This window comes from Ursus americanus, chromosome 2 (genome assembly GCF_024610735.1).
Source record: "Ursus americanus isolate L20-20 chromosome 2, mUrsAme1.1.p, whole genome shotgun sequence".
NCBI classification, from domain to species: Eukaryota; Metazoa; Chordata; class Mammalia; order Carnivora; family Ursidae; genus Ursus; species Ursus americanus.
In genome coordinates, this window is record NC_142128.1 from 71,335,919 (window position 1) to 71,355,748 (window position 19,830).

The window sequence follows — 19,830 nt, forward strand, 5'->3', positions numbered from 1 at the left end:
GTAATGACACAGCATGCACACCCTTTCATTGGGTTAGTAGTGAACCCCCCAAAAGTGTTTGCTAAGAAAATGTAAAGAGAAACATAAAGAAGCTTACAAAGGAATGATTATAGAAAATAGACCCTTAGCAATATGAATCTTTTCACCTGAAATAGGAAATGAAAAAGCTCAATTCTGAATGTCTCTTTGAAGAGCTTTCAGATTGTTCCAGTTGTAAAATTTGTATAGGAGAAAGAAAGCACAGCCTATTGTACTCATTTTAACAAATATTCGTTTCCTCTGAAGTTGTACATTTGAAAGTCTTCATATCAAGAAACACGTTACAATGAAGCAGGACCAATTACCACCCATTTAATTTGGCCTAATATACTGCAATGAGAACATTTTAAAACAAATCTCTGGTGTAAACTAAAAATTAAGATCAGTCCTACTTAGTTAAAAGAAATAATAAACTTTGTATTCAGTGTTTTAGGGGCAACAGAGCAAACACAGATTGAAAATTTCACTGTACATGTATTATTAGAGTTTTGAATAAAAGCTTGTATTTCTAAATTATCATTGCAATGACATTCAGCTAATCACTACACACAGTTTTATAATTGCAAGGGTCTATTACAATGTATCTCTCTTTTCTGCAAATATTTATTTGTCACTGTAAAAAATTAATAGTTTGGGAGCTGAATTTTAAGAATAGTAAATGTATCTTTTATTTCCAATAAATCCTGGTACCAGAAATAAAATAAACTTTAAAAGAAACATAACATAGTCTCTTTTTGCCCAATAAATATGCAATGGGATACAGAGCCTTAACCCTAAAACGAATCAGGCTTTATTAAATTGAAACTTTTTAATTTTTCTAACTAGGTGTTGGAATTACTAATTGCAGTGCCAAACTTTAGAATATGAATCTTTTATATGTCATGATAGATTCTATAGGAATGCAACCCATAGTCATACACATGGGTCTATAATTCACATATTATTTTCCTTCTAAAAAAAATCATGTACATATAATTCCATGTTCTAATGCAATGGGCTCCACCTTCCAACTGATAGATATTCTCGCAGAGTAATTGTCCTTCTGACCCCCTACTCTAGCTCTTCCTTTACCACAACTTCTTATTTAAAAAATAAAAAAATAAAGTTTCCCTTTTACTTCTTAAACTAATAGAAATTACCATGGCTCTATTTTCTAAGTATTTATTTTGTATCTTCTCTGAAGGATAGACTCAAGTGGAAAATACATGTTAAAAACACACAACATCCCCATTTGGAAGATGTCACTTGCCCCTGAAAGCTCAGAGGGAAACTATTTAAAATTCACAACTTTTGCTGTTTGTATTTTGAAGCAGCTCACAGATAAAATGGACACATGGAACACTAGTCTGCCACATACAAAAACTGTAAAAGTTAACATTTCCTAGTAAAGGGCAACTGATCTCATTTCAGTTGGAGAAATCAAGACATGAAAAGTTTGAGTGACTAATGAGAGAAGTGAAAGCAAGCTTTATTTCTTCATGGTACCCATAGTGGATGATTCTAGACCGCTTTTTCTCGTTAATAAGTAAGGAGATAATATGTAAACTCAATATAAATTCGAAACTAGTGTTTCATTTTAAAATTCACTTCTTTTCATATGTTAACAAGGCACTAGCCAATAATGTAAGAATTAATTGTTAATTTCAGTTATCTAATAAAAGAATTAGAAAGATGAACACAAGATAAATTGAGTGGAATGGAAAGCAATTGATGATATACAGTTAAGACATTTAAAATCAATCAGGAGAGTAAAGATAGAAAACCAAGCCAGCCTAAACACAGTGTGTGACTAACATAATAAGCTGATGTACAATTCACCAAAAAGAGTGTTTGTTACTTTTTGAAAAATGCCATTTTTCTTAAATTTTTTATGATCCTAAACAATTATTAGACTATGGATTTTTTAAAAAGAAAATTGAGACTTGTGATAGGGCACTTGGGTGGCTCAGTCAGTTAAATGTCCAACTCTTGACTCTGGCTCAGGTCATGATCTTAGGGTCATGGGATCGAGCCCACATTGGCCTGGGTGCTAAGTGGGGAGTCTGCTTGAGATTCTCTCTCCCTCTCCCTCTGCCCTCCATTCCCTGTATGTGTGCACACTTTCACTCAAAAAAAAAAATAAATAAATAAATCTTTGAAAAATATTGAGATCTGTGAAATTAATTGTTCTACAAATGTCCATTGCATTAAGCCTACGTTTTAATATGTGCTTATATAATTCATATAGGAACATGTAACACAATATATTATGTATAAGAAAAGATAATGATTGGCTTTTATTATGATTATTGATGTCAATTTCTGGTAAAAGCAGTCTAAGAATTTTTTTTATGTTTTGATTTAAATTCCATTTTAATTAACTAATTTAAATTAGTTAACATACAGTGTAATATTAGTTTCAGGTGCTCATCACAACAAGTGCACTCTTTAATCTCCATCACTTATTTCACCCATCCCCCACCCACCTCCCTTCCAGTAACCAGCAGTTTGTTCTCTATAATTAAGAGTCTGTCTCTTGGGGGCGACTGGGTGGCTCAGCCGTTAAGCGTCTGCCTTCAGCTCAGGGCGTGATCCCAGAGTTCTGGGATCGAGCCCCACGTCAGGCTCCTCCCCTGGGAGCCTGCTTCTTCCTCTCCCACTCCCCCTGCTTGTGTTCCCTCTCTCGCTGGCTGTCTCTATCTCTGTCAAATAAATAAATAAAATCTTAAAAAAAAAAGAGTCTGTTTCTTGGTTTGCCTCTCTTTACCCTTTGCTCATTTGTTTTGTTTCTTAAATTCCACATGTGGTATTTGTCTTTCTCTGACTGACTTATTTCCCTTAACATAGTACTCTCTAACTTCACCATGTCATTGCAACTGGCAAGATTTCATTCTTTTTTATAGCTGAGTAGTAGTCCATTGTGTATATTTACTATAGCTTCTTTATCCATTCATCAATCAATGAACATGTGAGCTTTTTCCATAATTCATCTATTGTAGTCTAAACATTTGAGAAATTCAAAGTCAATGCACTTTTGTTGTGATAAATGGAATTGTTGAATCACTGTATTGTACACCTGAAACTAATAAACACTGAATATTAACTATTCTGGAGTTAAAATAAAATAAAATGGATAAAAGACAAAGTAAATGCACTTGGGTGAAAGTCAAGGATGAACTTTAACATGGAACATATGCATGTGCAAGATTATATTTCTCATATCAGTGTTGCATTCCATAAAAATAGCTAGATGAGGTTTCAAATGTAAATATTTCACACAAATACGTTTGCATAATTCTATTTTTATCCTATGATATTAATATAGATGGCATTTGTTTAAAGATGTTTATTTAAATTCAACTGCAACAAACATAATTGTTGGTCAAAAGTATCAAGCAATGAATTTCACATATTATACAGACAATTGTCCATGCTACAAAATTATAAGCACCGTATGAATATAACAGGATAAGCTTGCTTGAAAATTTTAAATTAGATTAAATGAGCTTGAAAGATATGGACTAAACGCTAAGGTATGGAATGTAAGATTTCCAAATGTTAATTTAGTTAACTTTCTTGTAGTAACTACGCACACACATACTACTTTTATGTCTATTTCTAGAAATAAAATAGTAAACTATAAGATATGTATGAATAGAACAAGGAGGACATCTTGAGGTCATTCTAGAAATGTACATTTTATTCTTAGAGCCCACACACAATTTACCATTTAAAAAAAAGTTCTTTAGACTAAGTTAATACGTTCAATATAAAATGTGTTTTATCTTCAAATAGAAGGGAGAAGTTTCTCAAAAGCACTTAAATTCACTTAAAAGCATCCTCTCTGTTTCTCTCCCTTTCTGTTGCTGTCTCTGTCTCTCTCTCTCTCTCTCTCACACACACACACACACACACGCAAAGACTACAAAGAAGTTATTTTTGCTGAATGATAGATAAAATTTTAAAATATGCATGGAACTGTACAAACGTTTTAGCAAAACTGTGTTAAATATGTTTCTACAGTAGTGAAACAAAAGCTTCTCAAATATTGGTCCAATGTACTTCATTAATCCACTGTATACATATTTTGTCCTCCTACTACTAGAAAAATAGAAATAACACTTAATACAATGTTTTGAGTCCTGTATATGTTTTTTCCTATGCACTTTCAGTTAAACCTGGACTCGGAGGACCATTGGCAGAATGTTCTGGCTCTTCAGGGCCACTTGGGGCTTTACTACCTTCATCTTCTTTGTTTCCTTCATTGGCCTTATCAAGGGCACCAGGTGAACCGACACAATTAGCATCCTGTTTTGCTTTGTCCAATTCATTGTCAAATTCAATTTTATCTTCTTGATTGTTGCTTTTCTTTATTTGTCCATTCTGGGCAGGATAGGTGCTAGCAATGACATCATATAGGAATTGGTATTGCTCCTGGAAAAAGAAAGAAGCAAGAAAGCTTATGTAATTATTATAAAGAAAGTTTATGTAATTATTTTTATATTAGTTGAAAAATAGCAAGAACTAGTCATTTACTTGGAAGTCTTGGGTAAGAGAAAACTACTCTTTTTTGTTTTTATAAAAAGAACATTTTAAATGGCTTCATCCCCTTACAGTTCTAAGGATTGACGGCAGGGTATTTCTCAAAGTTCACCTTGGAGCAACACCAAATGTGTTCATCCCCCTCACAGGCCACGTGGTGTCTCATTTCCATGCCTTGGCCCGTGATGCCACTTTCTGGGCTTATCCTCTTGCTTTAATGCCTATTCATCATTCATCTAAGTAGCAGAGCAGAAGTCCCTTGCTTCTGGAAAGCCGATGAGGAGCCCCCATAGGTTAAATTCAGTGCCCTCATTCATGTTCTTTGATTAATCTCTCCGTCATTTCAATTACTACATTGTTTAATAAATATCTGCCTTTTCCTCATACTAAACAGTGAGTCGCTTAATGGCAAGAGCACATAGTAGGCACTGGGTACATTTTTAAAATCACTTATATGCAAGCTCAGTGTCCTGCACAATTGAAAGCTGCATAGATCTGAGTGAGTGGTGAAGTTTACATGGGGACTAGTTATGAATTTCCAGACTACCCTCTACCGTTGCAGAAAAGCCATGTTAGACTGATTACAAAAACGCCACACTTACTATCCTCTCTGCAGCCACACTTGTTGGCAAGGTGACTTTGCAGACCCTTTCAACAAGAGGTGGAGTCCATTTCCCCATTCCTTGAATCTGAGCTGGCCTTGTGACTCGTTTAGATAAGAAAATGCAGAGGAGGACATGTCATGCCAGTTTCCAAGCCTGGGCCTCAAGAGGTCTCGCATACGGCTGCCCTACTTCTCGGAACTTGTTGCTGCCGTGATGTGAATATGTCTGGCTAGTCTTCTGGAGAAGGAGAGACCTGCATTCTACTCACCCCTGTTGCCAGAGCTAAAGGTTAGCAACTGCCAGTCTGTTGGTAGGAGGGATCATTTTGGACAAGCCAAACCCCAGCAAATCAACGAGTGAGCCGGGTCTAGATTGGCTGAAGTCGATCGGCAGAACTATTTTGTTCCAATAGACTATTGAACTATAATGAATTTTTTTTTCTGCCACTAATTTTGGAGTGGTTTGTTACACAGCAATACAAATTCATACAGGAGTAAAGATGGGGGAAATTAGGGAATTCACGAGCATTTGAAGAGACGTTCTTCATGAACTGCCACAACGAATTGCTGGCAAGCTCTAGTTAGTTCTCTTACTTATATTAATAACAATCGAGGGGAGCCCGGGTGGCTCAGTCAGTTAAGCATCTGCCTTCAGCTCAGGTCATGATCTCAGGGTCCTGGGATCGAGCCCCACGTGGGGCTCCCTGCTCAGGGGGCAGTTTGCTTCTCCCTCTCCCTCTGCCTGCCACTCCCCCTACTCGTGCTCTCTCTCAGATAAATAAATAAAATATTTTTAAAAAGAAAACATGTTAATAATAATTTATTGTGAATTATGTAAACAGGGAAGATAGGAAAGAAAAATAGAAAGGTAAATAGAAGAGAAGAAAAGGAGAGAATTGGAGAAGAGGGAGAAGGAAGGAAAGAGAGAGAAGAAACCATCAAAATAAAAACGCCAAACACATCAAATGAGCAGCTGTGAGGTCTACTTACAAACGTGGGAACCATTCCTGGTCTAGCTCTGCGGAGAGATTTTACTACTTGGAAAACATCTATTACTTCTTCTGTTTCTGCGCTTTCCAAGAGATTTAACAAAGCACAAAATAGTCCTGTTTGCTGAGAACCATCTCTATAAAAGGAAGAAAAAAAGAAAATAATCCTACATTTTATGGAGAAAGTGATATTAGAATAAAAACTGAGAGAGATGGAATGTATTCTTCACTTTGTGTTTATTGTAATTATGTTATTCCAATCTCTTAAGAGCAAAACACTTCCGCTAAATGCATTTTTTGACAACCTTTTTCAGTTTAAGAATATAATAATCTTACAGTTTAAAAAACTACTTGTCTCAGGCTTTAAAAATGTATTTTCTTTATTTAATACCTTATAGATTATAATGCATTTTTATTTACATCTGAAGTTGTAAGGAAGTTGTTAGGACAAATATTGTAATGCCAATTTGACAGATGAGGACAGTGAGATTTAGGGAAGATAAAGACATGCCTAGAAATCAATAAAACCAGAAATACTGGACTCAATATTTTGTATATTACTAGACCGCATGTTCTTTCTCCTCCTTTCGTCTGCCCCCTAATGCTTTTTACAAATGTCTACATTTCTGCATCAATAGAAAAATGATACCTGGTAGAATCATTCATTAAAAAGAGGACAACTCAATGATTTACTTAACTGTAAGAAGCATGTTACATTATAATAAAGATTCAATTTAGAGAATATGTTATTAGCAGGATTTTATTTATTGTGCATAACTAAGGGACATATAATAGGTATTCAGCCATATGCTAAGAAACATGTAGTTTTAAAGCTTAATCTTGCCTTCTTTAGCTTTCTTTCTGCATAAATTTCACCTTTGAAAACTAAAAAAGACTGAAAAGTCATGGATCTCTAAGGACTTGATACTAGTGTATGCAATTCTAATAATAATAATAAAAATAATAATAAAGTTTTCTTGAACATTCTAAAAGCGTCTCACTAAGTTTACATTTCTCATTTTACTTTTATTTTTTTTATTTTGCATTTACTTTGCTGTGTCTTATGTAAATATTTTATATTATGCGTCCTTCTTTCAACGTCTCTTATTTAAGGTAGATACGTAGGCATCTCTCCCAGAGGAAAGTTTAAGGGTCTACATAACAGAAATTAATAAAGTCAAAAATTATTATATATTATTAGAATCTTTTCAGTTAATATATAACCTAAGATATGTTTACTGAAGGCAAAGCATTCATTCTTCTGGATTCTCTTAACACCTAATAGAGTGGATCAATGCAGATAAGCATAAATAAAACGTGATATCCATCCTCTTGTCTGTTCATGCAAGACATTAATTCATTCATTCATTCATTCATTCATCCAGGACATATGACATTCCAGATTCAATGTTAGGCACTGGAAGTCGAAGATGATGTGACACTGGCATTAAGAAACTTATAGACTAAAGCTATTGCACTATAATATAATCATTACTATCATATTTCTATATTAGTTATAGAAATTGCTCTATACGTGGGAGCAAAACTGAGAGAGTGACTGATTCCACAAGAGGCTTTCGCTGTGGTCATGCATTTTCTATGTCAGGATAAATGGAATTTAACAGGAAGTATAAGCCATGAAGTCAAGCATTATGATGATTTTTAGAGAATATCTTATCAAATCCCACCCACCTGCAGTGAATGAGGAGAGGTGCATTCTTGTGATGCTTATTCCCTTCAGTGGAATTCTTGGGAAGTTTTTCTTTGAGAGTCTGAATCATAGAGATTAATTCTTTGGGTTCTGAGGGAAGCTCATCCACATTCCAGTTGTTATACTGGTACTGGTACACAGTCCGAGAGTCTTTCCTCTAAAGAAGGGAACATTAATTCAGGTAAGGTTCAGTCCATTTAATAATTTATTAGTCACGCTTTCTTCACAATTACTTTCTTTTAACTCCTCTTAAAGTTTTATTCTGAAAACATTATCTAGATTTTGTTCTGCTTTTATGGAGTAATATATAGTAGTTTTTCTACCAGATCAGTTACCAGAACAAAAATACATACTCCTGAAATTACTTACATACCTTGGAATGTCTCAGTTCAAATACACGGAGGGTATAAGCTGAAGATTGGTTGGTGTCTTTCATATCAACTTGTACATCTCCATATGTTTGCTTTTCTTCTTCCCAGTACTGAGCACAGGCTTCCTAGATAAGAAAGCACACAATTCAACAACTTCCACACAAGTGTTCTGTTTGCTTTTTAACGTATTCAGAGCACCTCTTACTGTCTCTGTCTCTCCTCTCTCTCTTTCCCTCCATTCTATTAAATTGAAACTACCAAATGTGTTCTAAAATGGAAAACCACACATAAAACTCTAAAATCTATCTTGAGTATGGTGGCCATCCATTCCACAATACCTGGTATTTCCTTGTGCAAATCAAGGGAACTGAGAAATAACCAAAGTGCCTGGGACACCACAGGAATGGCTCTGTCACCACCAGTGTAGGTCCTTGAGATTTGTTTCTTCCTTCCATACCCTTATTACCACCCCCTCTTCAACATGTATAGATTGAACTGAGGTTGATCATGAACCCTGCAGTAACAAGTTTCACTGTCTCTCCAGCGGCCCTTGAGGAAGGAGACTTCATCTTTTGGAGTTTTGTCTCTGTATCTTGCTGACCAACACCATGAGAAACCTTGTGTAAGTTGACTCCGTATCGAAGTAAAGGGTCAGATTGCAGAGCACGTGGATCACAAAAGCATGTTCTCTCTCTCCAAATGGTTCTGCACCAACTATAGTCACAATTGCTGACGACGATAGGCATTCCTGCCTAAACTAGCATTTCAGTTCCTGGCTCTCACAATTTAGATGAAAGAAAAGATTGCTAGAATTCCATGCTGGAAATCTGAAAATGTTATTTTGTTTTTTAAAAAGAAAAAAAAAGCCATAAAATAAAACATGTCCTAAGTCCAGGGATAGGGAACCAAAGAAAAGACAGAGTGAAAGAAAAGGCATATAGTTGCATGCTTATGAGGGTGTTCATTAAATAAGCTTTAAGATATGCCAGATAATGTGTTAGGTGTTAAAACTAAGTAAAATCTACTAGTAGTGAGATTTTTGATAACTCAAGGGATTAAGGAAAAGATCAAATACACGTCACAGGCATTAAGCAGATCAAATTAGATCTTAGGTTCACCTCCAACTACAGAATTTTATAATAATAAATATTACATGAACATAAAGAAGGCAGGATTTAGATAAATTTTTCAGGAGTTCTATCTAGCTAGAAGAAAAGGATCAAAATGGTAATAGAGGACACAGTTAGATACAGGCAATGCCAGTAAATAAAGTCTCAGTGATGAAAATGCAAATGGTATGTCAAGATTCAGTCAGGAAACCTACTTGTCCAGAATAGAAATTATGGAAAACATAAAAATACAAAGAAAATGGAATGATATATGAGAGTCTGGTTATTGAAGGTCTTAAACATCACACTGAGGAGTTTGGTTTTCATTTGAAGAAAACAGAAGGAAAATGTGTCTGTTGCTTGTTGTTTGTAGCAAGCAGTGACACTGGGGTTGCTGTGGATGAGATGATCTGCAGACGGTGCGTAGGACCGGAGAAAGTAGCGTGAGAGACTGTCAGAACCCAGACATGAGATGCCAAAGTCTGAAACTTGGATGGAAGATGGTAAGAATGAACAAAGGCAACTTTGTGACAGAAGGGTCAAAAATCTGAGGGTAGAATAATCGAACAAGTAATCCAAGAATGGAGAATGATATTTTATGACAGAAGGACCAAAAAAAAAATATTCTTAAAAGTACAAACCTGGTCTCCATTCTTCAGCTGTGTCAGCATGACAATAACTTTGACTTTTCTTTGGAAAATCATCTGCCAAAAGTCACCAATAGTCTCTTTTAGTGGTCCCTGGGTAGCAATCATCACTTCAGGTTTCCAGTAACTCTTTAAAAAGAGAGAGAGAGAGAGACAAGAGAGAGAGATTCTGTTACTCTCGCTCACCAATGAGACAACAATGGATTCTTAAAATAACCATTTGCAAATATTGTCACTTAATTTGATATCATTGCTGTTACATAAAAATATGAAGATCCTTAGACCCAAGAAACAATGGATATCTATATGTAAACCACTTTTTTAGTTAATGACAATACTTAGCTAATGGTGTGAAATCAAGTTTAGAACATACTATCTTAACCAAACAAGTGTTGCCTTCCAAGACTAACTTTAAAAAAAAAAGTTAATGTAGTTGTAAAAAGAAAATACATAAGCATTTCAGATTATCTTCATTATGTCTCTACTTTAAGATGTCTACACGGTCTTAAGATATCTCAGAATTAAACTAATAAACTAATTAAACTAATATTCTATGAGTGTGAAAATTTTGGAAAATAAATCCAACTTAGTGTATATGCAAAAAGTATTTACTGAATGACTAGAGTTCCTTGTTAGAATTCTCTGTTTACTGAAAAAAAGTTATTGACACAGACTCATTTAATAATTCAGACAATCTGAACAAAATTTTTTAGTTATGCAAATACGCAAATTTTTATTTGCCTACCATTTGGGTATCTGAGTAAGTATAAATGTTTTCAGATACTTGTACTTGCTGAAATTGTATTATTTTTCAAATTCATATGAAGAGTCTTATTGGCCATAAATTGTAACTAATAAGCATTGTCTTATTTTCAATCAACACATTAGGCTTTAATAACTTTAAGTCTTTCAGTAAGTTAAAATATAGTATTAAAAATTGAAATTTTGTGTCAATCAATATATAGTTATGGCCAAGCTCATCATTCTTTTATAAAATCATTTAATGAATGGCCATAAAAATACAGATTTTTTTTTTACAGTGTCTTCTAAAATACATTTTTTAAAGGGTTAGATCCTGGACTTTGGAAATATGAGTACCTACCATTACGAAAGATGCGTTGATGTATCTACTTGTTTCCTCTGAGTCACTGTCATCATCCGAAGATTCATCTGAATCATGCTCACTCTCTTTGCTCATCTCCAGTTCATGTTTAAGCGGCACTCTGTTAAAGTCATCTACGGAAAATAAATTAGTAGTAAGTCTTTCTTTAAAAAATCAAATCTCCGCTTGATTGTCATGCAGAAATTCGAGAAGTAACAGATTGCATTATGTAAATTTGCTGATGTACATGAAATGAGACCCTACATAAAATTCAGTTCATATTGATTAACAAGTTATAAAAAAGAAATCTAGGAAAAAGAAGCTTTCAAAAAAGTTCCTAGAAAAAAACAGGATATAACACGATGTTAAACAACAAATAGATATAATAGTCCATATAATCATTCAATCTTTGACACATATACTTGAGTTTTCATAGAAAGTCATCATTTTGCTAGATACGTTCAAAAATACATAAGTTTGAAAAAATACATAGCTTAGGTAAAAACCTAATTTCTCAGTTATAACCTGTTAACATCAAATTAACAACAGGTCAACCATACATTGGTATGATTTATTTTGGTTGTCTAGTTTATTAGCTTGGGTTATATTTTCTCCATGCTAATTTTAGTTTACGCAAATGAATAAAATGACACTTGTACCAGATATGATCCTACAAAATGTTTAAGTAACAGAACTCAAGCATTGAAACTCTACGTATGTTGATCTGTTCAGTTTGACGATTAATAGTGTATAGGGTACTTTTTACCGACTGTCAATTTCCCAGATAGGAGGAAGGGATAAAGAGAAAACAGAAAGAAAAAAAAAGGAAGTAATGGTTGCTATTAGCAATTACCCTGAAGCAAATAACTGAAATAAACTAAAGATGAGAGAGAATTAGTTGGGTGGACTTGGCCTTTTTTCTCCCAGCTTGAGGTTACGTCTTTCTGACAACCATTTCTGAAATAATTGGTAGAAAGAAAATGCTAAATATAGTCTATCTTCCAAAGTCCATTGTGAATGTTTGGGGTGCAAAGTATTTGCTATAATTAAATTTAAATAACCCATTAGCTATTCTCTATTGTCAACCCGAGGTTGAAAACTTGCTTCAAAATCATTTGTGTATGTGCATCCAAAAAAGAGTTTACTTTTATCTGATACCAAAGAATAACATAAAATGAGCTACTTACATGGAATGGCGTGAGAATTCCTGTTTTTACTTTTATTTTGTTCTTGATTTCCAATGTGCTGTGTCCTCCAGCTCCTATATGAGGGAAGTCTCTGAGGATGAAAAAATAGAATGGAACACTGTTTTTAAAATGCAGGTTGTGGTTTTGTTTATTATTGTGGCGAAAGATGTTCCCTAAAGAAAGGTATTACATCAAGTTTTGTGAAATAATATGCATACATTGCCTATAGTTCACAATTTTTAAGTTTGCCTCTGAAGTTCTCCTTTTAATTTTTCAGGCATTTAATATTTTTGACATGGCGAGTTTGAACTCAAGATACACAATTATATAACAAAATAGGTTTCCTGCTTAAGAGCTGCTGGAGAGCAAAATAGCATGGTTTGTTCTTCTATAAGTTGAAGCACTGTACCCATGTTGATGACTATCCATATTGCAAAAGGCAGTGGTACCTTACTTGAAGTGATCAGCTATAAACTCTCCAGATACAGCATTCACAGAAGACGTGGCTCGTGCTTCAAATAATTGATATCTCGTTTGCTTCAGCCTTCCCTACTGCTTTCCCTCCCATTCACAGTAGCTGATCAGTCAGCAAGACCTCTCATTTCTGCTGGGGAAGCTCTCAAACCCTTTTGCATTTCTCTCTTTCTACTTAGTACAGTCCCCTTTCATTTCTCACTTGAAAACATCAACAGTTTCTTAACTGGCCTCTTTATCTTCAATCTCACTTGCTCCAATCCTCTTAAAACTCAATAGAGTCCCACTGAGGCTCCTCAGCAATTTGCCATCATTGGTAAGAAGCATTCAACTGCACAAAAAGCCTTTAGGGAGGCACTCTAGATTGCCTGTCCAGGCTCACCCTGTGATGGTCCCCTTGGACTTCAGCCAACCATCGTCCTCAATTCTGGGAAGGGGCCGAGCTGTCCTTTAGCTCTTGTGAGTTTTATGCTTGGACTATCCTTTTCCCTTGTCACTCTGCTAACCTCTACTTGCCTTTTAACTATCAACTTAAATGCCATTTATTCTGGAAGATCTCTCCACCTGCAGCCCTTTCTTCCCATTGGTCCTGAAATAAATATTTGTCAAGTGGATGAGTAATCTAAACTGAAAGAGCTCATCATAGGCAGTTTAGTAGGATTTTACACACACACAACTATACGTGCATGGGATGTATGAGTGCATATATATATATGCATGTATTTTAATAGGGTGTGCTCTTTCAGACTAAATATGGCACCCCGTTTCAAACCCCACGCGTTGCTGTGTAACTGAGTGGATGAAAGCCTCATCACTGACTACTAGGCTGCTTGAACTCACCTTAATGAACAGCATGGAGGCTGATGCCTTGGAAAGCATCACATTTGTTGCTCGTCAGAATGGTCTCCCAGTGGCCCCTGCCCTCTAGCCAATACCCAGTGTTATAGATAACACTAATGGCTTACCCTCATTTAAGACATGAAGGGTTTTTCACACCTTGGTCTCAGCCTCCCAGTGCAACCATATTTGCTAGAGCTCTATTACTAAATATTATCTAAATATTCTCAAATACAACTCAGTCTTACATCTCACCAATCAATGTCCTCCTCTCTGCTCTCTGGTACTCAGGGTCTGTCATCAGTAAACTGCCATCCACCTTAATGCTTTTCTCCCAACAGTTCCTTCACCTTTTTTGCTTAAGGGGGTGCACCAGGTGAAACCTGAGGGTCCCTTGAGAACACCACCAAAAATGCAGCAGTAGCTCTTTTTAAAAAAAAAAAAATAACTGAATTCCCCACTCATACCCCATATACATCACAGCTTAAAGGAAATATATGTGCTGTCTTTGCTACCTGTTTCTACTTATAAACTGGTTTTATTCGTTTCTCCTTCAAAAAGTCCAACTACATTGATTTTCCTGACACCATGTCATATTCTTTTGACCTTTGTTAGAGGCTTCAGGTACTGATTATTGGATCACTCCACCCCATTTAGTTTTAGACCTGCCTTTTTTTCTCCCCACATCTGTCATCATTCTTGGTTCCTTCAACATTGACAAGGATGACCTATGCAACACTTCAGTCTCTTCTTAGCTTCCTTACTTCCTATGACCTTTCCCTCCACTCTTCTGCCGTCCACTTTCTCCATTTTACCTTTGTAAGTTTCATTTCAAACATTCATTTAAAAATTATCATTTCAACCATCTCATTATTGAAAATTACCTCTTTTCTTCCTAGTCCTTTATTCTAGTATCTTCAGTCTAGCAATGTGCAATTCTATCAAAACCTTCCACATACCATCCTAACTACTTTCCTTATGTGCCCCATGTCCTTCTGTGGCCATTTGCTCTTTATCACCCACCACTATATCACACATTTGCAAACACCCCCAATTCGCCTCCAGCTTTCAAAGAGTCACTTTAAGAAATCCTAGATGAGTTTAACCCAACCATCTGTATACACAGCCCCTATTTTCAATGTTTCCATAGAAAGCAATAAAACCATCTGACTCTTTAAATTCATGACCATAGATTTCAAATGATCCAACAACAATTTCCAGCAAGCTACTACCTTTGCCTGGGGAGATTGCTTTCCTACTTTGATATAACTCTTTCATTTACTTTCCTCTTCCTCAAGCATAAGTTCTTCTTTGCCCTACTCACTCCTGTCCCCCTAAACTTTTAACTGATGATCTTGCCTCATACGCTCTTTAGAAAGAAAAGGCAATCGACAAGAACTGCCTCAACTTCATATCACCAAATTTACCAAGTAACCTACATCTCTTCTCTCGTTTTCTATCTTCCTTTATGTTAAATGGAATAATTTCACTGTTTCTTTCTTAAAAAAAAAAAAGATTTTATTTGTTTATTTGACAGAGAGAGACAACAAGAGAGGAAACACAAGCAGGGGGAGTAGGAGTGGGAGAAGCAGGCTTCCTGCCGAGCAGGGAGCCTGATGCGGTGCTCAATCCCAGGACCCCGGGATCATGACCCAAGCCAAAGGCAGACGCTTAACAGCTGAACCACCCAGGTGCCCCAATTTCACTGTTTCTAGTTATAGTCACTACCTATAACCTGGGTAACACTCTCTCACCATGTCCACCTGCAAATCACTTTGACTCTTGTGCCCAAAACTGTACACAAGCAAAAACCTAATCATTTTTGTTCAATGACAGAATTTACTCTTTCTTTTAAGGACTTTACACACGAATGTTTAAATTACACGTATAAGTGTTTCCAAACAGCATATATGTATATGTGGTTTAGCAGGGTTAGTGTACTGAAATGTGGTTGATTTGTCAGCTAAAAGAGCAAGAAAACAGCAATTAAACATCCTTCTACTCAAGACTACTCTGGTAGCCTGCTGTTCTTCCACTATACTCTGGTCTTCTGCGGGGATTGTGTTACCTGGTGATTATTATATTCTCCACCTCCACCTCCCCCCTATCCTCACTTCGAACCAAAGCATTAAGCAATTCTGCATCTGATTAAAAACATGTTCCTGGTCTTGTGAAACTCTCCAATTTGACCAGTTTGGTAGTTTACAGAAAGTTTCAGTAACCTGGAAAATAATAAGAGAAAAGTTGCAAAACTTTTTTTTTTTTTTTTTTGGACAACTGAGCAATTTGGAGATAGCTTTGAGAATTCTCTGAATGAGTGAACTACATCCTAGGCTAGCTTTCAGAGTAATAGCCCAATAAATAGAGTAGGACACATGTATTTATCCTTTAGTTTCTGTCTACCAGCTCCAGCCAGTTAAACTTCCTAAGTAGTCATAAACTCCTCTAATTATTTCCTTTACAAACCAAAGCCAGATGTAGTTTTAAAAGGTGAGATGCTATATTGCCTTTGGCAGACCAATTTTGTGGGTATATACTATTATTTTGACACTTTATTTTATACCAGCTTAATGAGAAATAGTTAAAAGTGTGGGCTGTAGACACATTTCTCGGTTTAAACAAGCCTCCCTCATAATAGCTTTGCACCTTCAGGCATTTCTCTTAAACTCTCCATGTCTTAGTTTCCTCATCTGCGTTTCATTGGTTATGGTAAGGCCCAAATTCGAGGACCATGTCAAATGTATAGCACAGCACTAAAAAATAGCCCTCAATGAAAGTTATCCATAATTATTATTATTGCTATCACTATTATTACCTGGAATTCAGCTTCTAGTGGAGATGGCTCACTGGGCGGATCTCTTTTCTTCATGTTAAATAGATAGGGGTGTAATTCAGACAAACTCACTTCTGTTTCCCCAAATTGATTGTATTCCACCAAGGCCTGATGGATCAGGATATACTGTGCCTACAATTCCAAAGGAAAATATGGATAAGTAACTGCTAACTTATGGTCCTATGAATCACATTTAAATAAATTATGTATCTCCATAATTTTGGCCATATTGAGACAATGTATATAAAAGAAAACTGATACCTATAACATTTGAATATTATGGAATTTGGCTCTCATAGTTCTTTAGAATGTGAGCAAATTCCATATCAGATTTTTTTCCCAGGGAAAAATAGCTTGCTAAATAGATTAAATATCTGATATATACTGCATAACATTTATTTTATTTCTAAAAATTAGAGAGCTTTGTATGTTACTTCCTTCAGTGACTATTACTGTTCCACTAAGTCAAATCATTAATATATAAGACTATAATAAATTTCACACTGTATCTAAGAATGTAAGTTGATATTCCATAGAACACATTTTTAAAAAGAGTTTTCCAGAATCTTTTAAAACAGAGGAAATTATCAAAAAAAGCACACTATGCCAAATCTACATTTAACAACTCCTAACTTTTTATCGTATTTGAATCCACTATTTTTAAATAAGTGACATATTTCTGATAAAGTTCAAGCCTCTTGAACCACTCACTCCAGTTCCCTGACTTTGACTGTATCCTTTTCCATAGGAAATACTTTTTCTTTTTTTTTTTTCCTGGTTGACAATCTGTTTTTATACTTCTGCACTAACGTCTATGTATCTATAAAATTGTACATTTTTGTGTGCTTCCTTAAAATTCTGTAAATTGTATCTTATATGTTTCACTCAGTGATATTATTCACTCATGGTTTTCATCCAAGCATCTAACCACAAAGATAGATACAGACCAAGATTATTCACCTGCATAGCATGCATTGTATGGCGTCCATATGTCTACATTTTGTTTGCCCTTTCTCCCATAGATATGAATAAAGTGTTTTTCTTTCTTCCTTCCCCTTCCTTCCTCCCTCCCTCCCTCCCTCCTTTCTTTCTTTCTTTCTTTCTTTCTTTCTTTCTTTCTTTCTTTCTTTCTTTCTTTCTTTCTTTCTTTCTTTCTTTCTTTCTCTTTCCTTCTTTTTTTCTATTCTATCAATGCTGAATTCAATGAACATTCTTGCACATGTTTCTCGTTGTACACATTCGCAAGTGCTTCTCTTGGGTATAAACACACATGTGGAATTGCTGGGTCAAGTGCAGACATTTTCAATAATAACCATCACTTACAATTACTGGCTACATACATGTGCCAGGGACTTGCCTACATACTTTCTCTGGATTACTTTTTCATTAAAACTCAGTAGGGTAAATACATCACTATCTCCATTTTACAGATGACTTAACTGAGGCACAGAAACATTAAAAACTTGTGAAAGGATACACAGGGTTAAGAATTAAAGGCAAGATATGAACCTTGGAAGTCTAGTTCTAAAATCCAGGCTCTTAAGCACTATACTATTCTGTCTCCCTGGTTTTAATTTTATGAGATTCTGCCAAATTGGTTTTCGGTGTTTTTAATTTGTTTTTCTTTCTGACATCTGTAAATGGTATTTTATTATGTATTTATGTGTTTTTTTGTTTATGTATTTTTGGAATCATCCTTTTTCTACAGTACTTTTAGCTACTAACGCAAAATGCTTCTAACTATGGTGCTTATCAATTAATTAAGGTTTCAGGAAATTAAAAGAAAACTATCTTCACTCACTGGTTAAAGTTGAGAAGAATTTGGATTTCTTTTAAAATCACTATTCCTCCACCCCAAAAAAAGATTTCAGTCAAAAAACAAAAGGGAGAATAGTGATTGAAGGTTAGCACATACCTCCACTTGAACCATCAGGCATCTCTGTCGCCTTAGCTTGACAACATAACCATACACGTCTACTTTGTTTTCTGCTTCCAGACCTTCTAGCATGGCATCAATTCCGATATAAGTGCCTGTGCGTCCAACACCAGCACTGACAAAACAAGCAAACAAAGGCATGATTGTGGCGGGGAAATGAATGGAAAAGCTGACGGGATGAAGCAGAGGAAAGAATATGTTTCTCCTCACAGACTGTTTCCCAAAACAGCAATTGCCAAAGGGAAGGATGTCCCTAACAGCCCCCAAGGCAAGGATTGGAGCAGCCCTGGCGCCCTCGGTGGGACGTCATTTACCTGCAGTGCACCACAATGGGGCCGCTGAAGAAGTTGCTGAAAGCGTTCACTCTCCTTCGCAGCTTGAGAAGCAGGTGAGGATCCTCAGGCACGCCATGGTCTGGCCAGCTGGTGAACTGGATGTGAGTCACCTCTCTCCCGGTGGCCTTCTCTTTTTTCTAGGCAAGAGATAATATTTTTTTTGAGATTTTTTTTTTCAAAGCAAACAACCCAACAAATAAGTGGAAGGGGGGACCAGTACCAAAAACTCCTCATGCAAGTTTTTCAGCCATAATAACATTTTCCTTTCCAATGAATAACCAGTAGTTGAGACGTCATGCAAGGTTGGCATGCACTAACCAGTAAACAATAACTTACCAGTAAGGGAAGTAAGGTATGGTAAGCTAGCTAAAGCTGCTCGGAACTTTCATGCTGCCATGCCAACAACAAACAACAAAAACAAACACACACACCAAAAAAAAAAATGGGGGTGTGGGTGGTGGAAAAAGATATAAAGCCAAGACCATTCTCACAGCTGTTTGAAATAATTCCGCTTCGTAGGCCAGCACATTTTCTTCATGTGAAGAAAGTCTGATAAATTGTTCGGTTAATGCTATATTTCTTAGGCTGTCTTATATTAGAAATGTCAGCTCAGACTGTAGGGAGACAACTGAGGAAAGTCAGCCCCAGACTATGGCTCATATTTGTCCCAACTTCAAGGTAACCACTACAAGATGAGTAATTCATACTTCTCTGAGCTGGTAGAAGAAGAACCACCTACATTTAGATAGCAGAAGAAACAACAAAACTTGGTTGGTTGTAATTTTCTGATAGGAAATAATTATGTTATTGAAGAATAGTAAGAGACCAATTAATGTAACCAGATCTACATATAACCCATATATATGGACTGGGGGGGTCTCCTGCCTAAGTCCATCATGTATTTTACCATCAACTGTTGGTGGTGGAACCATTGTCCCACAGCCCTCTGTGGGCACAGTAGTTAGTAATGCCATGGGAGCCTTAGAAAGCCTTGGAAGAAATACACAACTGGTGGGGGTATTTTTTCCATCTTTAACCAGCTTTAAGATATAGTCACATGCCATAAAATTCATTCATTTAAATGATAAAATGTTTTATTATATTCCCAGAGTTGTAAAAGCCTCACCACTATTGA

At 35.9% G+C, this 19,830-nt stretch overlaps 1 protein-coding gene across 8 annotated transcripts in view; it reads right to left on the minus strand.

Moving 5' to 3' along the window:
* Positions 1-3,349: 3,349 nt before the first annotated feature.
* The window catches only part of PTPRC (protein tyrosine phosphatase receptor type C), a 120,575-nt gene continuing 104,094 nt past the window's right edge, over positions 3,350-19,830 (minus strand). For all 8 annotated transcript variants that reach the window (XM_087857460.1, XM_045787728.2, XM_045787727.2 and 5 more), the window contains 10 exons: positions 18,675-18,832; positions 18,340-18,475; positions 16,407-16,556; positions 12,281-12,371; positions 11,094-11,227; positions 9,986-10,120; positions 8,238-8,360; positions 7,846-8,021; positions 6,155-6,290; positions 3,350-4,452 (listed from right to left, as the gene is read on the minus strand). In XM_087857460.1, the coding sequence (XP_087713586.1) occupies positions 4,177-4,452; positions 6,155-6,290; positions 7,846-8,021; positions 8,238-8,360; positions 9,986-10,120; positions 11,094-11,227; positions 12,281-12,371; positions 16,407-16,556; positions 18,340-18,475; positions 18,675-18,832 (1,515 nt within the window). In that variant the 3' untranslated portion in view covers positions 3,350-4,176. The remainder of the gene's footprint in view (positions 4,453-6,154; positions 6,291-7,845; positions 8,022-8,237; positions 8,361-9,985; positions 10,121-11,093; positions 11,228-12,280; positions 12,372-16,406; positions 16,557-18,339; positions 18,476-18,674; positions 18,833-19,830) is intronic.